At 44.8% G+C, this 19,049-nt stretch overlaps 2 protein-coding genes across 9 annotated transcripts in view; one reads left to right on the forward strand and one right to left on the reverse strand.

Annotated features, from left to right (window-relative positions):
- MKRN2 (makorin ring finger protein 2) overlaps positions 1–17,234 on the forward strand; it is a 40,407-nt gene extending 23,173 nt beyond the window's left edge. For all 4 annotated transcript variants that reach the window (XM_045290110.1, XM_045290111.1, XM_045290113.1 and 1 more), the window contains exons 2-8: positions 498–626; positions 2,345–2,526; positions 4,777–5,081; positions 6,402–6,616; positions 9,256–9,366; positions 15,450–15,594; positions 15,778–17,234. In XM_045290110.1, coding sequence (XP_045146045.1) covers positions 498–626; positions 2,345–2,526; positions 4,777–5,081; positions 6,402–6,616; positions 9,256–9,366; positions 15,450–15,594; positions 15,778–15,915 — 1,225 coding nt within the window. In that variant the 3' untranslated portion in view covers positions 15,916–17,234. The remainder of the gene's footprint in view (positions 1–497; positions 627–2,344; positions 2,527–4,776; positions 5,082–6,401; positions 6,617–9,255; positions 9,367–15,449; positions 15,595–15,777) is intronic.
- The window catches only part of RAF1 (Raf-1 proto-oncogene, serine/threonine kinase), an 82,138-nt gene continuing 80,213 nt past the window's right edge, over positions 17,125–19,049 (reverse strand). For all 5 annotated transcript variants that reach the window (XM_045290107.1, XM_045290106.1, XM_004702382.2 and 2 more), the window contains 3 exons: positions 18,595–18,726; positions 18,331–18,465; positions 17,125–18,107 (listed from right to left, as the gene is read on the reverse strand). In XM_045290107.1, the coding sequence (XP_045146042.1) occupies positions 17,964–18,107; positions 18,331–18,465; positions 18,595–18,726 (411 nt within the window). In that variant the 3' untranslated portion in view covers positions 17,125–17,963. The remainder of the gene's footprint in view (positions 18,108–18,330; positions 18,466–18,594; positions 18,727–19,049) is intronic.

The following is a 19,049-nucleotide window of genomic DNA, read 5'->3' on the forward strand; positions in this document are numbered from 1 at the left end:
TTCCCTGTATTTCCAGTTCCTATCTGTACCAGTGTACATCCTCTGGTCTAGCCAGACTTGCCAGGTCGAATTCAGTCATGATAGTGGGAGCGGGGAGGAAACATTTAGGAACTAGAGGAAAGTTGCCTTCTTTGTTGTTGCTACATCGCACCCTGACCGGCTGGCCTCCTCCCCGAGACCCCTCTGCAGTGGGATCTCCAGTGGTTCTGGCACCTTTATAGAACAAAAATTACCACAGATAAAGAGAACAGAAATGGATGTTCTATCAACATTTGAAACGAATGTCTTAGAAAAGCTTTCATTGAGTCAGATGTAGTGAACCTAAAATTCACTGTCTTAAAATTTTATCAATCCGTATGCCTTGAATACCTAGTAGAGCCTGTTGACCCATAATGTGTACTTAATAAATATTTTGTATGCTAGGTGATTTTATAATTGATGATTTTGTAAAACAAAGTGTGCTTATAAAAGTTTCACACCTTTGCTGGTCTCTGCAGGTATTTTATGCATGGTGTGTGTCGGGAAGGAAACCAGTGCCTGTTCTCCCATGACTTGGCCAACAGCAAGCCCTCCACCATCTGCAAGTACTATCAGAAGGGTTACTGCGCCTATGGAGCTCGTTGCAGGCAAGAACCTCAGCCCTCCCTTCCCCATGACCCCCAAGTTCCATATCAGAAAGGATTCATGGTTGTCCTGGGAACATGAGAGTTGCTGAGGGGGATAAAAATCACTCAAAAGTAACATGACAGTATTAATAAAAGTATGGCAAATGATTTTATAAACCCAGTTTCAGAACCCTAAAAAGACAGCTCTATAAAATTGCAGCATGGAACATACAGAAGATTTTATATCATGCTCTATTCTCCCATTTAACATGTTAATAACTGCTTCTTACTGTACTTTTTATGTTTCATAATGTTAATATGTCATTTTATTAACTAGTCCTTGGGTAGAAATGGGTTCTAGATTTTTTTTTTTCCAGCAAAAATCACATGTAGTGAACACTTACATGCATGTAGTCTATAAACCAAAAACCATTGGCATTGAATTGCTTCCTATTCATAGCACTTTATTGGACTTTGAGTTTCTAAGACATAAAACTTGAAGGCAGAAAGGCTCGTCTTTCCCCAGGGCTTATTCTTTAGTCTGTATTGTTGACAGGTGCCATTTACTTAGCTCTGGTTCATAGCAGCACTGTGTATAATAACAGTGTCAGAGGTGGGTAACCACTGTGCCAGTCCATCTCCTGGAGGGACTTCCTCTTTCTCGCTGCCCCTCTACTTTACTAAGCATGACGTCCTTCTCCAGGGACTGCTCTCTCCTGACATGTCCAAAGTGCATGCAACGAAGCCTCACCATTCTTGCCTCTGTGGAACAGTCTGGCTGTTCTTTTTCCAAGACAGAATCTGTTCGTTCTTTTGACAGTCCATGGCACTTTCAGTATTCTTCACCAGCAACATACCATGATTCATATGCATCGATTCTTCTTTGGTTTTTCCTTATTCACTCTCCAACTTCCACATCCACATGAGTTGATTGGAAATGCCATGGCTTGGGGCAGACACTTTAGTCCTCAAAGTGACATCCTTGCATTTCCACACTTTCAAGAGGTTTTGTGCAGCATATTTACCCAATGCAATGTGCCTTTTGATCTCTTGACTGCTGTTTCCATGACTTGCCTGTGGACACAAGCAAGATGAAATCCTTGACAATTTCTTACTTTTCTCCATTTATCATGATGTGTTAAGCACAGTTTTATAATTCTAGACAAGAAAAAATTCCAAAAGCCCGTTACAGTGGTTTTGAGATGCTATCCTAAATGAGCATATAATTGATCCCATCAAATATGGTTCCTCTAGAAGCCGCTGAGCTGTCTGGTACGAGAAGGGGCTTGTCACAGGATGACTTAGGCCAACACATGCCCTATCCTTCCCTAGACTGCAGGCTCCCTTCACTTCCTCACTGTGCTTGGGGGGAACCATAGTAGTTGGATCACCTGTCTGTCCATTTCCCAGCTCCTACTTTGGCCATCATCAACCCTGACTTGGGAGTCAGGAAATGTCAGTTGAACATCTCTTTGGAATGTCCAAACTCTGTGGCATCCTACTTTGGCTTTTTAGGGACCAGAGAGCTGAGAGGCTTTACCAATAGATGAACCATTTGTAGATGACAATCCTGGAAATTGGTACCTTAGTGTCCCCCTCAGTAAATGGGGCAGGTATGGGTTTCATGTCTGGGAAAGGAGAGGGTATGTGTGTGTGTGTCAGTGTCAGGTGTGTTGCTTCTTGTCTGGGAAAGGAGGGCATGTTGTGTGTTCACTAACAATTGGATGTGTTTTGTTTAGGTATGATCATACGAGGCCCTCTGCTGCAGCGGGTGGTGCCTCGGGAATTGGGCCCCACAGCGTGCCCTCCCCGGCTTTCCACAGTCCTCAAGCTTCTTCTGACCTCTCTGCAGCTATTAGTAAAACTAGCTTACATGAGCCTGGAAAGCGGGAAAAGAGGACATTGATACTTAGAGACCGAAGTGAGTGAGCAAAACCTTCTCATTGCTTTTTGAAAAGTAGATTTTTTTCCTTCCACCTTACTTATTTTTGATGCTTGTGACCTTCTCTTGTCAGGAGGACTCTTAACTGAATACCCTTTTAACTGTAGAGGCGTCAGGTCTGTTCTGGGAAAGGCTCATGGGGTGGCCGCTTTGAATGTTGCACCTGCCTCATGTCTGAAGCTGAGCTGAGCCTCTAGTTTGTTCAAGGAAGGTGTAAAAAGGGACCCTTTGGCCAGTTGATGAGGATGCACTATCCTGAAGCTCAAGTATTAGTAGAGAGCACATTGCACCATTTAATTTTTAAGTCAGTTCCTACTTAGTCTTTAGGGTTTTGAGACTGCACCCCAGGAAAATAGACCAACACGTTGGAATTTGGGATGTGGTTTCTACTGTAGAACAGGGCTTGAGGGGGAAGAAGGCTGTAAATTGGTATGGTTGTTTTTATTGGCCAGTCCTCGCCAAGTGAAGGGGTTCCTTGTTGGAATAGTGCAGAGTAAGCGTATAAACGCTGAAGACGAATCTGTGCATAAGTAAGTGTGGTGGAGAAGGCTGATGGTGCACGGCTATTGAGAGATACAGCGTCTGGGGTCTTAAAGGCTTGAAAGTAAACAAGCGGTTATCTACCCCAGAAGCAACAAAGCCCACATGGAAGAATAACACCAGCATGTGTGATCACGAAGGGTCAAGGGGACCAGGTATCAAACACCAAAGGGTGGGGGCGAAATTATATCATCGTGAATGAGGGGAGTGTGTGATAGGGACCCAATGCTCATCTGTAGACAACTGGACATCCCTTGCAGAGGGGTAATGGGGAGGAGATGAGTCACTCAGGGTGCAGTGTAGCATTAATGAAACTCACAACCTTCCGCTAGTTCTTAAGTGCTTCCTCCCCCCCACTATCATGATCCCAATTCTGCCTTGCAAACCTGGTTAGACCAGAGGATGCACAGCAGTGCAGATGGGAACTGGAAACACAGGGAATCCAGGGCAGATGAACCCCTCAGGACCAGTGGTAAGAGTGGTGATACCGGGAGGGAAGGTGGGGTAGAAAGGGGGAACCGATCACAAGGATCTACATGTAACCTCCTCCCTGGGGGATGGGCAACAGAAAAGTGGGTGATGGGAGATGCCGGGCAGTGTAAAATATGATAAAATAATTTATAAATTATCAAGGGTTCATGAGGGAAGGGGGCGGGGGGAGGGAAGAAAAATGAGCTGATTCCAAGAGCCCAAGTGGAAAGCAAGAATTTTGAGAATGATGAGGGCAATGAATGTAAGTGTACTTTACACAATCGATGTATGTGTGGATTGTGATAAGAGTTGTATGAGCCCCAATAAAATGATTTTTAAAAAAGGAATAGTGCAGGGTAAGACAGGCAAGTTCTATCCTCAACAAACAAAACTCAGTCCTGGCTCATCTGGTGCCTCTAAGAAGGCTCAGGAATGTGTGTGATGGGCTATCACCTCTGGCATGCAAAAGGGGGTTGCCACAGGACAATTTAACACTGGCTTTGGAACCCAGGTTTTTATCCAAGTTCACTTAAAAAAGAAACGCAAAGAATTGCTGATAGAAAGGAAACTACTGGGTTCTATCGTCCTCATTCTAAATTCCCTCTTGGCTTATCCTGTGCTTTTTACTTGACCTTCCAGGGGTAGAATATAGTGGAAAGAACTTAGGCCTTAGAAACAGGTAAACTTGGTAGCAAGTAAACCGTCTGCAAACTTGGGTTTGTGTACTTCCTTTGTTTACTTCCAGCTGTAGCATAAGGATAACATCTCCCCTCAGGATTATTAAGAGGTTGAAGTGCAATCTTTTAGCATGTTGAATGCCTAACCCAGGACCCAGCAGAGTAACCATTCTGAGATTAGTTATCTTCCTCCATTCTTTCATGCTCAGTATTCCTGGTTTGTAAACTGGTCCATGTGTTGGCATTCCTATACTTGGATTTTAAAACATCTACTTTAATTTTCTATATCAATATATTATGGTATGTTTTGCTATTTTCCTACCTGGACATTTGTGCTTTTCGGCTTTATTATTGTAAGTAGTGCCATTATGAATATTTTATACTATTCCCTTTATTTTTCCTTCTTGACCTGTTTTTTTCTTGTTTCATTTTGTTATATAGTACCAAGAGTAACCCTCAGGGTTGGTTAGGTTTGGGCTCACTGCTTACTGTGTGAAGGTTGGACCAGTGTTCACATGTGTATGCACTGTGTTTGCATTAGATCTCTGTGGCCTGGCTGAAGACAAGCCTCAGGTCCGTGTGGTGAGTAACTCTGGGGTGTACAGCAACCCCCTGAACAGCCTGGAGATGAAGCCGCATTCCTACTTGGAAGCAATCAGGAGTGGCCTTGATGATTTGGAAGCCAGTAGCTCCTACGGCAGCGAGCAGCAGCTGTGTCCCTATGCGGCCGCCGGGGAGTGTCACTTTGGAGATGCTTGTGTCTACCTGCATGGGGAGATGTGTGACATCTGCAGGCTACAGGTCCTGCACCCCTTTGATCCAGAGCAAAGAAAAGCCCACGAAAAGGTAAAGGTGCAAACCTCTGGGTGGCTCTCTTCATGGCCTGGCCGCTGCACTGGGTGACAGTGTGGGCTGCTCTGGGGGCGCGTGTTGGCTGACAGTGGTGTTCACATTACCCACCTGGCGCCTTTACACCCAGGGTTTAAGTTCTCTTCTGTTTCAGTTTGCCCAAAAACAAAAACAAAAAACCCTCTTGACTCTGTTACATAGACTAAAGAAAAGGGGCATCAAAAACCTCAAGCCAATGCAGAATTCAGAAAACAAATCTAGCTCAGGCATGGGCGGGAGGGGGTGGTGGTGGTGGTGTGTGCATGCACACGCACACACTTGAGCGCCTGTCACATGGGAACAGACAAAACACATAAGGTATGACTCACATTGGTGTGACTGGGAGCTTGCTGCAGAGCCAGTTTGGGGCAAAACCTTTAGAAGCAATTATTGATGCAGCATGTGTTGAGGCTGCCCCATGCTCAGCTGGGTGCTAGGAAATAGGCTGCAAAGTAAGAGAATGATTCATTTTAGGGCTAGACACAAATGAGGGGCAAACAGTGCTGAGGGCTTGCTAGGAAAGGCCCCTCTCTGGACAGGCTTCTGATAATGTCTCCAGAGACAGCACCCTGCTCGGTCACTGAGACCATAGAAAGTCTGGCTGGTGGGGATAGCCAGGAGCTGCTGGGGGAGGTGAGTCTGAGTCCACCCCCTTCACGCCTGTTAAGTGTCTAGGTGGGCCTGTAGTTAGAGCACTCCGCTGTGCCCAACCTTGGTCTTCATCTGGTGCTTGTTGGTTTGTCAATCCTCTGCGCGTAGTGCCTCAGCCCAGGGCTAAGGTCTGAGGAAGCTGGCCCACAGTTCTAGCACCCAGCAGGGATGTGGGGCACTTAGGGAAGGAGGGAATGAGTTCAGCAAGCTGGTGGTTTGCTTGAAGTGAGGTAATGCTGCTTACCTGTGACCCTGGACTGTCAGCCTACTGTCTCAGGTCAAGGGCCAGTTGGCATTGCTGCTGCTGTTGGCCTGGCTCAAGAGGGAGAAAGGCACTGCCTGGAGGAAAGGCACTGCCTGGAGCACAGGACCAGGGTTTTAGGCCATCTGAACATTGAACTTAGTGCAAGCCCATGGCAGTCTCCTAAGTTGGGTGGCCTTCTGTGTTTGTGGGTCTGAAATGGAGGTGACTGTCATGCTAGGAAAGCAAAGGACTAGCCCCAGTGATGATTTGAGTGTCTGATCCATGGAAATTTGGGACCCCTGCCTGAAGTGGCTGCTGCCTGAGCTCACTCCACTCCTGTGGCCCAGCATCTGAGAACCCATTCCTCCCCCTCTGTGCTTCAGATCTGCATGGCGACGTTTGAGCACGAGATGGAAAAGGCCTTTGCCTTCCAGGCAAGTCAGGACAAAGTGTGCAGCATCTGCATGGAGGTGATCCTTGAGAAGGCATCTGCTTCCGAGAGGAGATTCGGGATTCTCTCCAACTGCAATCATACGTACTGCTTGTCTTGTATCCGGCAGTGGAGGTGTGCCAAGCAGTTTGAGAACCCCATTATTAAGTAAGTACAGCAGGGGCCTTCCTAGAGAGGGTTGGACCTGGGACTTTGCTCATCCTCCCATTGCCCTCCCAAAGTGTTTTAGTTTAAAAGGTCACTGGGTGAGTCTAGACTTCGCCCCAGCCAGTCTGTGTGAAGATCTTGGCAAGCTGTTTACCCTTCGTGAATCTGAGTGACTTTTCCTGTAAAATAATGGGTAACAAATCCTGCCTACCTTCCAGGGGGCTGGGAGGAGACTCGGTGGAGGAGTCCACATGAAAAGGTGTGAGTGCCATGGCCTGGTGCCCATTTCACAGGCCTGAGTGAGTCCAGTGCTAACTTCTTGGTGCTATGACCATAAACAAAGTGCTTGTTAACCTTTGTGTTACTTTTTCATTTGTAAAATAGGACTATTTGAGGATTAAGTGGCATGTAAATTAATGTCAGGCATTCCACATGCAGCCTACAGAGGATTTGGAACTTCTGCTGGCAGATGGGATGAGCTAACATGTGCTGAGCATTTCCTACATGGCTGTGTGGCATCTTCACATACGTCTCTCTCCTGTCCTCAGAAACCCTCATTTCACAGATAAGAAAAAGAGTCTTATATTTATGTGGTAAAAGATTAGCCTTATTGCAATAAAAGTGTCCACTTTTTTTAGTACAGTGAACCCTCGTTTATCGCGGTTAATCGGTTCTAGACCCTACCGTGATAAATGAAATTCCGCGAAGTAGGATTCCTTATTTGTAAATCAAATATTTTCGTAGTTAGAGCATAGAGGACATGAAAAAACACCCTTTAGTCACCATTACACTCGTATTACCCAATTTATTAAACGAAAAAGAGAAAATACAGTGAAACATTTTGGATGTTACAATTATCATTTACTATTTATTATATTTATGGCATCTAGTTTACAGTATTACATATTTCACATACAGTATTATACATAGTTCTTACAAATACTGTAATCAATAGCCTATGAAATGACTTAAGGGATGTACTCTACAGGTGGGTCGCCGTCTTTTTCCTCTGAAGGAGCGGGTGTAGGCAGTGGGTTTCTGGGTACACGTTTAAGAAACATTGTGATTGGCAGTTGCCGACATTGTCTCTTCATTTCAGTGAAAAGGTTTTTGTAGGGTTCCATTGCCCCATCGAGTGCATTCCGGAACCGTAATGCACGATTCATTTCTGGATCCCATTCTTCAATCGTGTCCTGAACTTTGATTGTTCTTAACGATATGCGAGAGACGCTCCATTGTGAGACCAACTAACTCCTCAAAATGCATCTGATACGTAGCTCCGATACGTAGCGGTGCAGGCAGAAGCGTGTACAGTATGAGCCAATCAGTGGCAGTAATGACAGAGCATGCGCTGTTACGCAAAAACCGCAATAGAGTGAAGCCGCGGAAGTCGAAGCGCGAAGTGGCGAGGGTTCACTTTATACTCATATTTTGTAACTATTATTACAGTCTAACTTTGGATAATTTTTAATCTCCTCCAAAAGAAACCTCCATTGTCGGTGCCCATTCCCTCTTCTTCCTGGCCCCTGGCAACTATTCATCTATTTTGTGCCAATATACATTTATTATTTTGGACATTCCACGTAGATGGAATTCTGTCAATATGCAGTCTTTCTACTCAGCATAGTGTTTTCAAGGTTGTACACTCAATGTACAGCATGAATGACTTCATTTGTTTTATTACTGAGTTTTGTTTAGCCCTTACTCAGGTGACACACTTTGGGTTGTTTCCACTTTTGCCTCTATCAGTCATGCTGCTGTGGTCATTGCTCTAGGAGGTAGGTTTTCATTTCTCTTAGGTATAGACCTAGGAGTCAGATTGCTGGGTCACATGGTAATTGTTTCAGATTTTGAGGAACCAGTGAACTATTCCACAATGGCTGCACAATTTTAAATCCCTACCAGGTTCCAACTTCCCTGCATCCTCTCCATCATTTGTTACTGTTGGTATTTCTGATTATAGTTATCCCTGTGGATATGAAAGCCTTGGTGGCACAGTGGTTAAGCACTAGACTGCTAACCGAAAGGTGGGCAGGTCAAGCCCAGCAGTTGCTTGGTGAGAGAACAATGTGGCATAGAGATTTACCGCCTTGGAGACCCTGAGAAGTTGTTTCCTAGTGTCGCTGTGCATCAGAATGGCAGTGGATTTGGGTTGGGCTTTAGTGGCTATGAAAATGGTATGTTACTGGTTTTGATTTGCATTTTCTTAATGACTAATGGTGTTGGGGTGTGTGTGTGTAACCATTTAGGAGTAAGGCTTATTTAAGTTCTAGGCTCATTTTAAATTGTTCTATTTTTTTATAAGAACCTGTTTTTAATAGGGGTACTGTGGATTAACGTGTTGAGCTGCAATCACAAGATTGGCAATTCCAGCCCACCAACCGCTCCTTTGGAGAAAGAGCAGGCTGTCTGCTCCCATGAAGATTTTTAGCCTGGGAAGCCCCCGGGAGTCCTTCTCCTCGATCCTACAGGATCACTATGAATCCAAATAGACTAGACAATGGTGGATTTTGGAGTTTTAAGGTTCTTAAAATCCAATATGTCTGAGGAATGTTTGGTTAAGATTATGGCTGTGCATTTGCGCTGAGCAAGGGGTTTGTAACTTAATTTTATCCTCATTCACCTGCTTCTTATTTCAGGTCTTGCCCAGAATGCCGTGTGATATCAGAGTTTGTCATTCCAAGTGTGTATTGGGTAGAAGATCAGAATAAAAAGAATGAACTGATTGAAGCTTTCAAACAAGGCATGGGGTAAGTGGTCCTAGCACCTGCAGACTCTGGTTTCCATCCTTGTCATCACCTGTATCACTTACATTCATTCGACCAATATCAAGGGAGGAGCTAGGTATATGACAGCCTTTTTCTACTTGCTTAGGAGTCAACACTGAAGAAAGCAGAAACCCCGGCCCTCATGCAACTTATATAATAAACAAGCTAAATTGTGGAAATGATCAGTGCAAGGAAGAGAAGTCAGAGGGTGGAGGACATAGGGCAAGGGCAATTATCTGAGTATGGGAGACCAGAGGCCGTGTCAGTGAGGTGACATTTGAACAGAGACCTGGAGGAGGTGAAGCATTCCAGATGAAGGAACAGAACAGGCAGTGCAGAGACCAAGGCAGGAACTTGTCTGGCTTGTTTGTTGCAGCTAAGAGTGACTAGATGATACTGCAAGGAGAGGATATTGAAGATGAGGTCAGCAGGAAATGAGTAAGGGGCAAATTATTGTAGGAGCTATGGCGGGCACCTCTGAGGGGAGTGGTGAGGTTTATGGAGATGCGCAGTCTTGGAAACCCTAGAGAACAGTCCTCTCCTCTAAGGTGACTCCGAGCCAGAATTGGCTTGATAGCAGTCGTGGGTTGTCATTTTGGAGGTTAGACATTTTATTCTGAATTAGATGGGAAGCTGTCAGTTTTGATCAGAGGAGTAATGTGATCGGATTTATATTCTAAAAGGATTGCTGATTGCTCTGGAATGACGAGGGCAATGAATCTACAAATGTGCTTTACACAATTGATATATGTATGGATTGTGATACGTCGTATGAGCCCCTCATAAAATGATTTTAAAAAATTTTGTACAAGTCCCCAATAAAATGATTTTTTTAAAAAGAGAAATATTTCAAAATATATAATTACAAAAAATAAAGGGATTGCTCTGGCTGGTCTTAAGAATATAATAAAAGAGGAGGCAGAGATGGCGAGACTGGTTAGACCCTCACAGCCACATCTTGACAGTGACTTGGACGAGGGTAGTAGGGAGTCGACGAGGTAGTGAGAAGTGGTTGCATTTCTGGGTATTTTGAAAGTACAGCTAGAATTCACTGACGTGTAAGTATGCTGTGGTGAAGATTCCAGTTACACTTCCATTTCTTTGCAATACGTTTTCTCTGTGTTGTCAGTTTCTACATCGATTTCCCATTTTTGTAAACTGTCTAGTGCAGTGGTTTACAACCTTCCTAATGTCGCGACCCTTTAATACAGTTCATTTGTGGGGACCCTCCCTCCCCCAACCATAAAATTATTTTCGTTGCTACCTCATCACTGTAATTTTGCTACTGGTATGAATCGGGCAACCCTGTGGAAGGGTCGTTGAACCCCCAGTGGGGTTGTGACCCACAGGTTGAGAACCACTGGTCTAGTGGCTCTCACTGGTGGGCTGCACAGTTGCACACATTGCTCGCTGTTGTTTACTGAAGAGCAGGTGCAGTGAATAGTTACTGATGGACTTTGCCAGAAAGTGACCTGGTTTTTTAGGATCACATGGCAATCTCTTACATGGTGATTGTGGATTGAGGAGTCAATTGCCATTTATCTTGTACTTTAGGTACTGTGGTAATTGAATTTGCACTCTGTTGAGAAACAAGTGTTTAAACTGTGGTACCAGAGTTTCCTCAATGTGCCTTAACAGCTGAGTAGAAACTCGGTGGTTTAACGTGGCAGATATTCTCACTTAGGGAGATTAGAAGTCTGAAATCAATGTGTCAGCCTGGGTTGGCTCATTTTGGAGGCTCTGAGGGTGACTCTATTCCATAGAGCTTGGCAGGTCTTGGCATATTCCCCACTTATAGCAGTAGTCAGTCACTACATCCTCTGGCTTCATCACAACATGGCCTTTTCCCGTGTCTTCTCACTCCCCTATCTTATTACAAAGGAGCCCTGGTGACCCTGTTTGTTATGTAGGCATCCGACTGCTGACCACAAGGTTGGCGTTTCATACCCACCAGCCACTGTGGGAAAAAGATGAGTTAAAGCCCATAAGATGTATTGTCTGGGTTGTGACTGGATGGCAGAGGGTTCGGTCTTTTGTAAAGAAAAGTGTCATTAGATTTAGGACTCAGCAGGCTCTTGAAATCCCTACGTAAATCTGTGAAGACCCATTTCCCCAATACTTTTATATAGTAAGTCCCTGTGCATTAAATAAATATGCATCCATCATAAATCCCACAATAGGAAATTTTTGCCTTTAAGATAAACTTGTATTTGTTTTTAAGAAGGGAGGAAAGTTTGTAATTGGGTTTTTTTTAAAATAAAAATATTTATCCAGATCTATTTCCAATGCTCTTTATTCCTTCCTTCCATACCATTGAATATCCTTTCAGCCTGAAGAGCTACCTTTAAGAGCGTTATCTGCTTTATCTCTTTTAGTAGCTAGCAATGAATTCTCTTGACTTTATTTCATCCTCAAAGATTATGTACATTGTTCTACATAGTCTGCTTATTGTCACTTCAACAAATAAAATGCTCAGTTGTTTGCTTTCTTTGGGCACTTTGCAAATGCTGTGCCATTATAATCTTGCCTCTGTCATTTCTTATGGCAGGTCAGTGGTATCTCAAATTTTATCTTGGGCCGCTCTCAAATTTTTCTGTTCTGATTTTTGGCACTCTAGTATTTTGCCTGAGCATGCTTTTCAGATTATACTGCTTGGTATTCTGAGTGTCTACATTTCTGTTGTCCTAAAATATTTTTTTGCCATGTGATTAGAACTTTCTGAGGTTCTAATCACATGCCATATACTTTGATATTGCCCTACAATTCTCTGACATTTATTTTTTTTCCTGATTTTCAAGATTTGATGGTTTCTATTGATCGACAGGGGCTTCAAAAAGTTGTGGAACACTGGAGTTAAAAGAAAATGGAATTTTCCCTTGAATTTCCTAAAGTTACTAACTCTTCTTTCATATTTTGTCTGCTCTTAAGTTCATCAGTGAATTTTTCCCCCAGATATTTTTCAAGCTTTGCATATGGCCCTTTTTTCTCATTTCTATTTCTCCTCAGTGATTTCTTATCTTCTCATTCATTGAATATTTATCTCCCATGCCTTTGAACATATCCCTAGCAGCTGCTTTAAAATCTTATCTTGAAGTTGGTCTCTGGGTCGCCTTTTTCTTATAAATGGGTCCTATTTGGCAATTCATGTATTTTACATTGTACTCTAGACATTATAAGGACTACTTGTACTAGAGTCTGTTAGGTTCTTCAGTTCAGTGTTGATGTTTCCCTTTTAGCAGTTGAATTGCTTGGACTCAAACTCTTGGGGAGCAGTTGAAGTCAGTTTGGCTGAGTAGCCTAGTTGCACTGAGCCTGCCACATTCACGTGTGATCCTGGCTTAGGCAGAGAGCTGGTAAGGTTCAGACACAGTATTTGGAGCACTCTCCTGCAGACCCATTTCTTTGGAGGATCTATCTCTTCACTTTCCAGTGGCCGTGCTCACCTCTTTTCATTCATTCAAAGACTGAATGTTCCATTCCGTTTTAGCCACTGCATATAGCCTGCTCTAGGCTAACAGCTACTCCGTTAAAAAAGGTAATTCCCCTTCTGGTTGTCTGCTCTTCTGATGACTTTCCTACCGTTGTTTACTTTCCAGTGCCTCGGGTCTCTTATGAACAGTTGTGTTGATAGTTATTTGAAGGCAGGTCTATCTAATTGAAACGTGCTTGACCATACTGGAAGTGACACTGTGTTACCTTTAAAAATGGCTCCTTTACCTTGCCATACTAGTTACCGAAGATTTGGCATTTGCCCATTTACAAGTTTTCTATCTTGTGTCCACCAGAGGGCAGGCATGGCAAAGCAGTGGAGTCCTGGCCTGAAGAAAGGAACTTTGCAGGAGACAGTTCTCATGCTTTATTGTTATTTGGGCCTCTCCTGGCCATGGTTCCTTGAGAACTGTTTTTAATGTGCCCCACCATTTACTGAGCACCCAATATGGACTACACACCATCAAGCTAAGCACCGATGGAGTGGTTGGGAAAATTCTAAAGAGATTAGTAAAATAATTTCCTGGGAAATTACAAAAAAACAATTACGATATTATCTTTCTAAAGTCCCAACCAAGGTTTATGTCACAAAAGCACTACCTCAGAGTGTAGGGGAAGCAGTCCGAGGACCTGGTTCCCTGAAGCATGGGCAGCGTGTCGCATGGAGAGCCAGGGGATAGAACAGCATCCGCATAGAAAGGTGCGCAGTTTGTTTGTGGGGCTGAAACATGAAGTGCATAGAAAGATGTGTTGGGAATTGTAGGGCCACAGACAGGAGACAGATTGAAGTCAAAGTCTCAAGAGGGCCTTGAATACCAGCCTGCCAGTGATTTAAAAAAAAAAAGTTTAAGGTGTCTAATCAGAGACCTACTGTTTTGGGACACTATGCATTATTGTGGGGGTAGTGTGACAGGACTAGGGTTTAAGTTTTTGGGCCTAATGAGTTTACACAGGCAAGTGGCCTGGGGTATCCCAGTGTTGATGTCCACTTGACACTGGACATCGTGCCTCCCTTTTGCTGAAGGTTCAGGGTTTTGCTCAGAGACCATGGCAGATGCCTGGCTCAAGTATGCGCTTGCTTGGACACACTCCCCAGCTACCTGTGTTAGAGCCAAACCTCAGGAGGAAGTGCCAGGCAAGCACCTACCGATACTGCTCCGAACTTGACTTCAGCCGACTTCACCAGTAAGCACTGCCATTCCCATGTCTGAGCAAGCGGAGAAGTGGAGGGAAGGACTCCCCTCTTGGTCGTCCGCCACCGGTGCACACCAGCTGCCTCGGCAGCAGCAGGCCATTTCCAGGTGACCTGGTTTTATCTTTGCAGCCTCTTCCTCCTCAGTATTCCCAGGTAGCTCTCTAGCTTTTTTTTTTAATTTGGGATAATTTATGATTTTACGAGCTAAATTTCATTGAAATAGGAAGTCTATATTTGGTAGTTGAGTTTCCTTTGAAGTAGGGTCCCTGGATACAATTTCGATAGGTAAACTTAATTTTACACTTTTTGACAAACCCACTCCTATCTAGTCGATGCCGGCCCATAGTGATCCTATAGGATAGGGTAGAGCTGCCCCTATGTTTCCGGGACAGTAACTGTTTGCAGGAGTAGAAAGCCCTGTCTGTCTCCAGAGGAGCGCTAGTGGTTTCAAACTGCTGACCTTTCTGATCGCAGTGAAGGCATAACCACTACATGCCACCAGTGCCAGATACCATACACTTAATCCTGCATTATGGCTTTATAATATAAAAGTTTTTCATTGCCAGAGGGCCTTGAGTAACTTATTTTCTAAAAAGGGGGTGGCAGGATACATACTGTTTGGGAACCTGTGAACTGGAAGGTGCCCAGCTACCATTACCAGTTGTTCTGGAAGGGTCTTGGATAGACAGAGAAAAATGTAGAGTAAAACTCAAAATCATAAAAAATAAAGAAGACCAGGCTTACTGGTCAGATAAGAGACTGGCTGAAGCCCTCTAAGACGATGACCTTTAGTTACTCGTCAGGTCTTAACTGAAGTCACCTCCACAGCTCAATTTTCAGCCAAATAAACAACAAACAGGTCTGTAAGGGAGACAGCAACTAGTGAGGTACACATACCTTAGACTAATCAATCGGTTGAGATAATTTAGCTATGGACAAATTTCAAAAGGGCTAGGAAAGGAGAAATGTAAACAGGAAACAGAAGAGATAGGATAAATGATGTTCCTTAGCCCCTGGGTGCTGACCAGAAAAGTATAGTTGCCGCAAGGAGAGTCCAAGCGTCCTGGAAGGCTTAGCACTGCAGACTTGGAGCATAATCTACTCTGCACATAGGCTCAAGTTCTCAGAGGCAGCCTGTTAGAGTGGGAATATTATCCGGCTTGGGGATTAGGATGCCAACTGATTGAGACTTCAAAACGTTCATAGAGAAATTTGATTATATGTTAATTCCACCTTCTTATCTGACTTTAGATAAGTCACTCGGCCACTCTGCGCCTTTCCCTGTCATGTGAAGCTTTCTTAATTCTTGCATCATAGGCAGGCGTGAAGGGTGTTCACATGGGCCCCAGATTCTCTCACTGTGCTCGTCTTTCTGTTGTAGGAAAAAACCTTGTAAATATTTCGAGCAAGGCAAGGGGACCTGCCCGTTTGGAAGCAAATGCCTTTACCGCCATGCATACCCTGATGGGAGGCTTGCAGAGCCCGAGAAACCCCGGAAGCAGCTCAGCTCTGAAGGCACCGTGAGGGTAAGGGCCTGGCTTTTTTGTTGTTGTTCAGGAGCACTTAGCTATGGACATTTCCAGATACCGTTCCTGACTTCTGCTCTGAGCAAGTGGCTTTGGCAGCAGGGATTGGGGTAAACAAAAGGCACCAGAGCCTTCACGTTGCTTTTGGCAATAACCAAGCATGTTTTCTGGATGTTGTTGCAGTTCTTTAATTCCGTGCGGCTCTGGGATTTCATTGAGAACCGAGAAAGCCAGCACATTCCCAACACTGAAGACGTCGACATGAACGAGCTTGGGGATATCTTCATGCACCTCTCTGGAGTAGAGTTTTCAGAGCCCTAAGGAGTAAATGGTTGCCCCAATGCATCTTGGGACTGAGGCTCCCAAGTGAGGGCCTGTAGCTCCCTGTCTACAGCACTAGGAGGCGTGCTTGTCACTTGGGTTTGAGTGGGTTCATCTTAGCTTTGGCCTTCTCCATGATTATAGCCTTGACACAGTGAAGGATATAAAATTACCTAACTAGTGTATGGCCAACTGTCTTCCAGTTATCTTAGATGTATTTCAAACTCCTACTGGCTGAGTTCTGACTGAAAGCTTTACAACAAACCTAGTTCCTCTGCTTCTTGCTTCCCCAGAAGCAGTGAACTTGTAGTAGTGGGCAACACAGCCAATTCCTTTTTCTTACCAAAGGATCCTTCTTCACTTGTGAAAGGATTGCTCTATAGTGAATTTCCCTAGTGTAGGTAAATAGTGTATGGTCAAAAAAAAAATTAGACTAAATGTAAAGTGGGCCCTTCACACTTATAGTGTAAGACTGCAATACTCAAAAGCTCTTTAAGTTCCGGCAGTCGAAGACCAGTTGTTACTTTCAGGGCAAAGCCTTCTAGTCACCATGAGAGTTGTGTATATGGCAAAGCTGGAGGATGAGAGGCTGTGTTTCCAGGGAGAAGAGTAATCTTGTTGCCCTGTGCCCTGTAAGGGCAGCTCTTGAAGTGGCAGGCAGTCCTGGGAGGAAGCGTGGAAGTACAGCCCACTGGGCTTGCTGTACTTCCACTCCTTCAAGGGACTAGCCCCAATTCCTGCCTCAGCTTTTTGGATGCAGGCTGGGGAGGTGGCTGTGTGGAGGCTTCCACACACACATGCTCTTCTGTGGTGGGGGTAGGTTAATACTCAAGCTGTTTATTCCCGCCCACACAGCCTGGAACTCCAAGGCTTAAAACTTTTAGTTCAGCAGATCAATTGGGACTGTAATTGAACATTAGTATGATCTTGAACACGGGATCTATTTTTATAACAAGCCATAGATACCAATGTTTTTTAAAGTGTGGGTAGAAAAAGATCTACTTTTACCGTCGAGCTTAGAGTGCTTTCTATTTAGTTTTTAAGACAGAGGCTGAAGTAAAGTTGCTCCCAGCCTGTGCTCTGGATTCTCTGCTCCAGAAGGTAGCACTGATTTATAGCCCATCCCTTTTAAGGGAGGGGGCAGTGGAGCAAGGGTGTCAAGCTATGAATTCAGTGATACTTAAATACTTTCAAAGGAGGTAACAGCCATTAAACCTAAATTTAATTTATTTTTATTAAAATAACATAATTGAAGAACCATAGTATATAGTAACTGTATTTTGTCAGGCGCAATAAAAACAAAATTAAAACCCAAATCATCAAGAAAACCTGTATTCTTGGCTTCCTTGCACACATGACTGGAGACAAGGCTGGCTCTGGTGCCCCACCCCATAGGGGCAGCTCCTGGAAGACTGCTCCCTGAGAGGGCAGAGACTAGGAGGGCAGGTCAGTCACCTCACCTGGAGACTCAGGCTGGGTAAAAGACGTTTCCCCAAAATGAAGTTCCATCGTACCACAGCAGGCTCCTTCAGTCTCGACAGTCCTGGTCTGTTTGGTGCATTATGTGCAAAACTACTTGTTTGGTGCCTTGCCACTATCCCTTTGAGGAGAAGTCCTTCCTCTGTTAAGCATTCCTCATAGGAGCTTATTTCCAAAATTCATGTGTCCTCACATCAGGGCTAGATTGCCTGCTACCTTCATTCACCTGCCCCCACCCCCTCTGGTGGTCTCGCCCTCATTTAGCCAACAGCTGGGGGCCCCAGATGATATATTGCCAACAGCATCCACTTTTGCATCTGGGCAGGCCTGGCTCAGAGCATGGGAGAAGGGAGCAGGACAAACCAGCACGGTGAATGGCTTCTCCCAGGGCCAGAAAGGGTAGAAAAGAAGGCAACATGAAGTTAAGGCCCTGTGATTTGTCTAGAGGTCCTTAGCAGCAGCTTCTTTGAAAACAAGTTTTGTCCCCATAGAAAAAGGAGAAGATTGGTGCTTGCTGACTTGACTTCCTTCCTTCCCTGGTGGCGGGGGTGTGCAGGGGCAAAATCCAACTAGAAGACAGGCAGCCGAGGGGATGTGGTCAATGTGCAGGTATTGATATCCTCAGTGTGGGCTGCCCGGTGCAGAGATGGCTCAGAAGCGCTCCGATTGATTTTTGGGAGAGAGTGCTGGAGCAGCTCAATGGAAGACAGGATCTGAAACAATGCCACAGGCGGTCTGGTTAGGTAGGCTTGCTGTCTCAGCAACAGCTTTAAATAGGGTCCAAAGACCCAGTCTATTCCTTCCTGGTCCCAAGCGTAGAACAACTTGTGAAAAACAGTTTCTTGCCACAAAACCAAACCCACACACCTGCTCCCTATGTATTTCTGTCGTGAACTGCTTTAGTGTAGTTGCCAGCCCCTTTGAGCCAAGTCTTACCTGGGGGAAGAGAGGCCTTTCCTCCTTAACTTTCTTCACACAGTCAGCTACAAGCCTTTTCATTGCTTTCGGGCAGTTCTTGTATAATTTACTAAGATCTGGGGAAGCATACCCTCTGCCCACCATGAAGATGATCTGAGAGAGGAAAAGGAGCAGAAAGGATTGCTAGATGAACACCATAGAAAGCAAACACCTCTTTGAGCCCTCTTGCTTAAACTGGTAGAAGACCTGGGAGTTCCCACTTAGCAGCTGGCATGCACTTACCTGATCCCGGTTGTTGATATGTGAGTAGGGAAGCTCCCCTGTCATCAGTTCATACAATACAATGCCATAGGAGTAGACATCAGACTGGAAGCTGAATGGGTTATTGTCCTGCATCCGGATCACCTCTGGGGCCTACCAGGACAAAGTATCATCATTGTCTGGGATCCACAGTCATCCAAGGGCCACTGGTCTTGCCATTAGTAAAAGTCTAGCTCTCAATGCCTCTATGGTTAGTCATTCCCCAAAGGCTCCGACTCAAGGGGTCCGTCCCACTTTTGCTATCACTCCATCTGTGAACAACTGCACTCTTCAGCCTCTCCTAGCCCAGACTGGCCCCAGTTGATCCAGGAAGCGAACCTAATAACCTGTGGTCATGTGCACTTGGGAGAAAAGACAGAAATCCTCGAGTTTATAGACCTCCCGGGTCTTCCTCCTACCCGGCAGGGGGAGAGAGC

The sequence above is a fragment of the Echinops telfairi genome, unplaced genomic scaffold, assembly GCF_000313985.2.
Source record: "Echinops telfairi isolate 266 unplaced genomic scaffold, ASM31398v2 ScPeMD7_31;HRSCAF=116, whole genome shotgun sequence".
Taxonomy (NCBI): domain Eukaryota; kingdom Metazoa; phylum Chordata; class Mammalia; order Afrosoricida; family Tenrecidae; genus Echinops; species Echinops telfairi.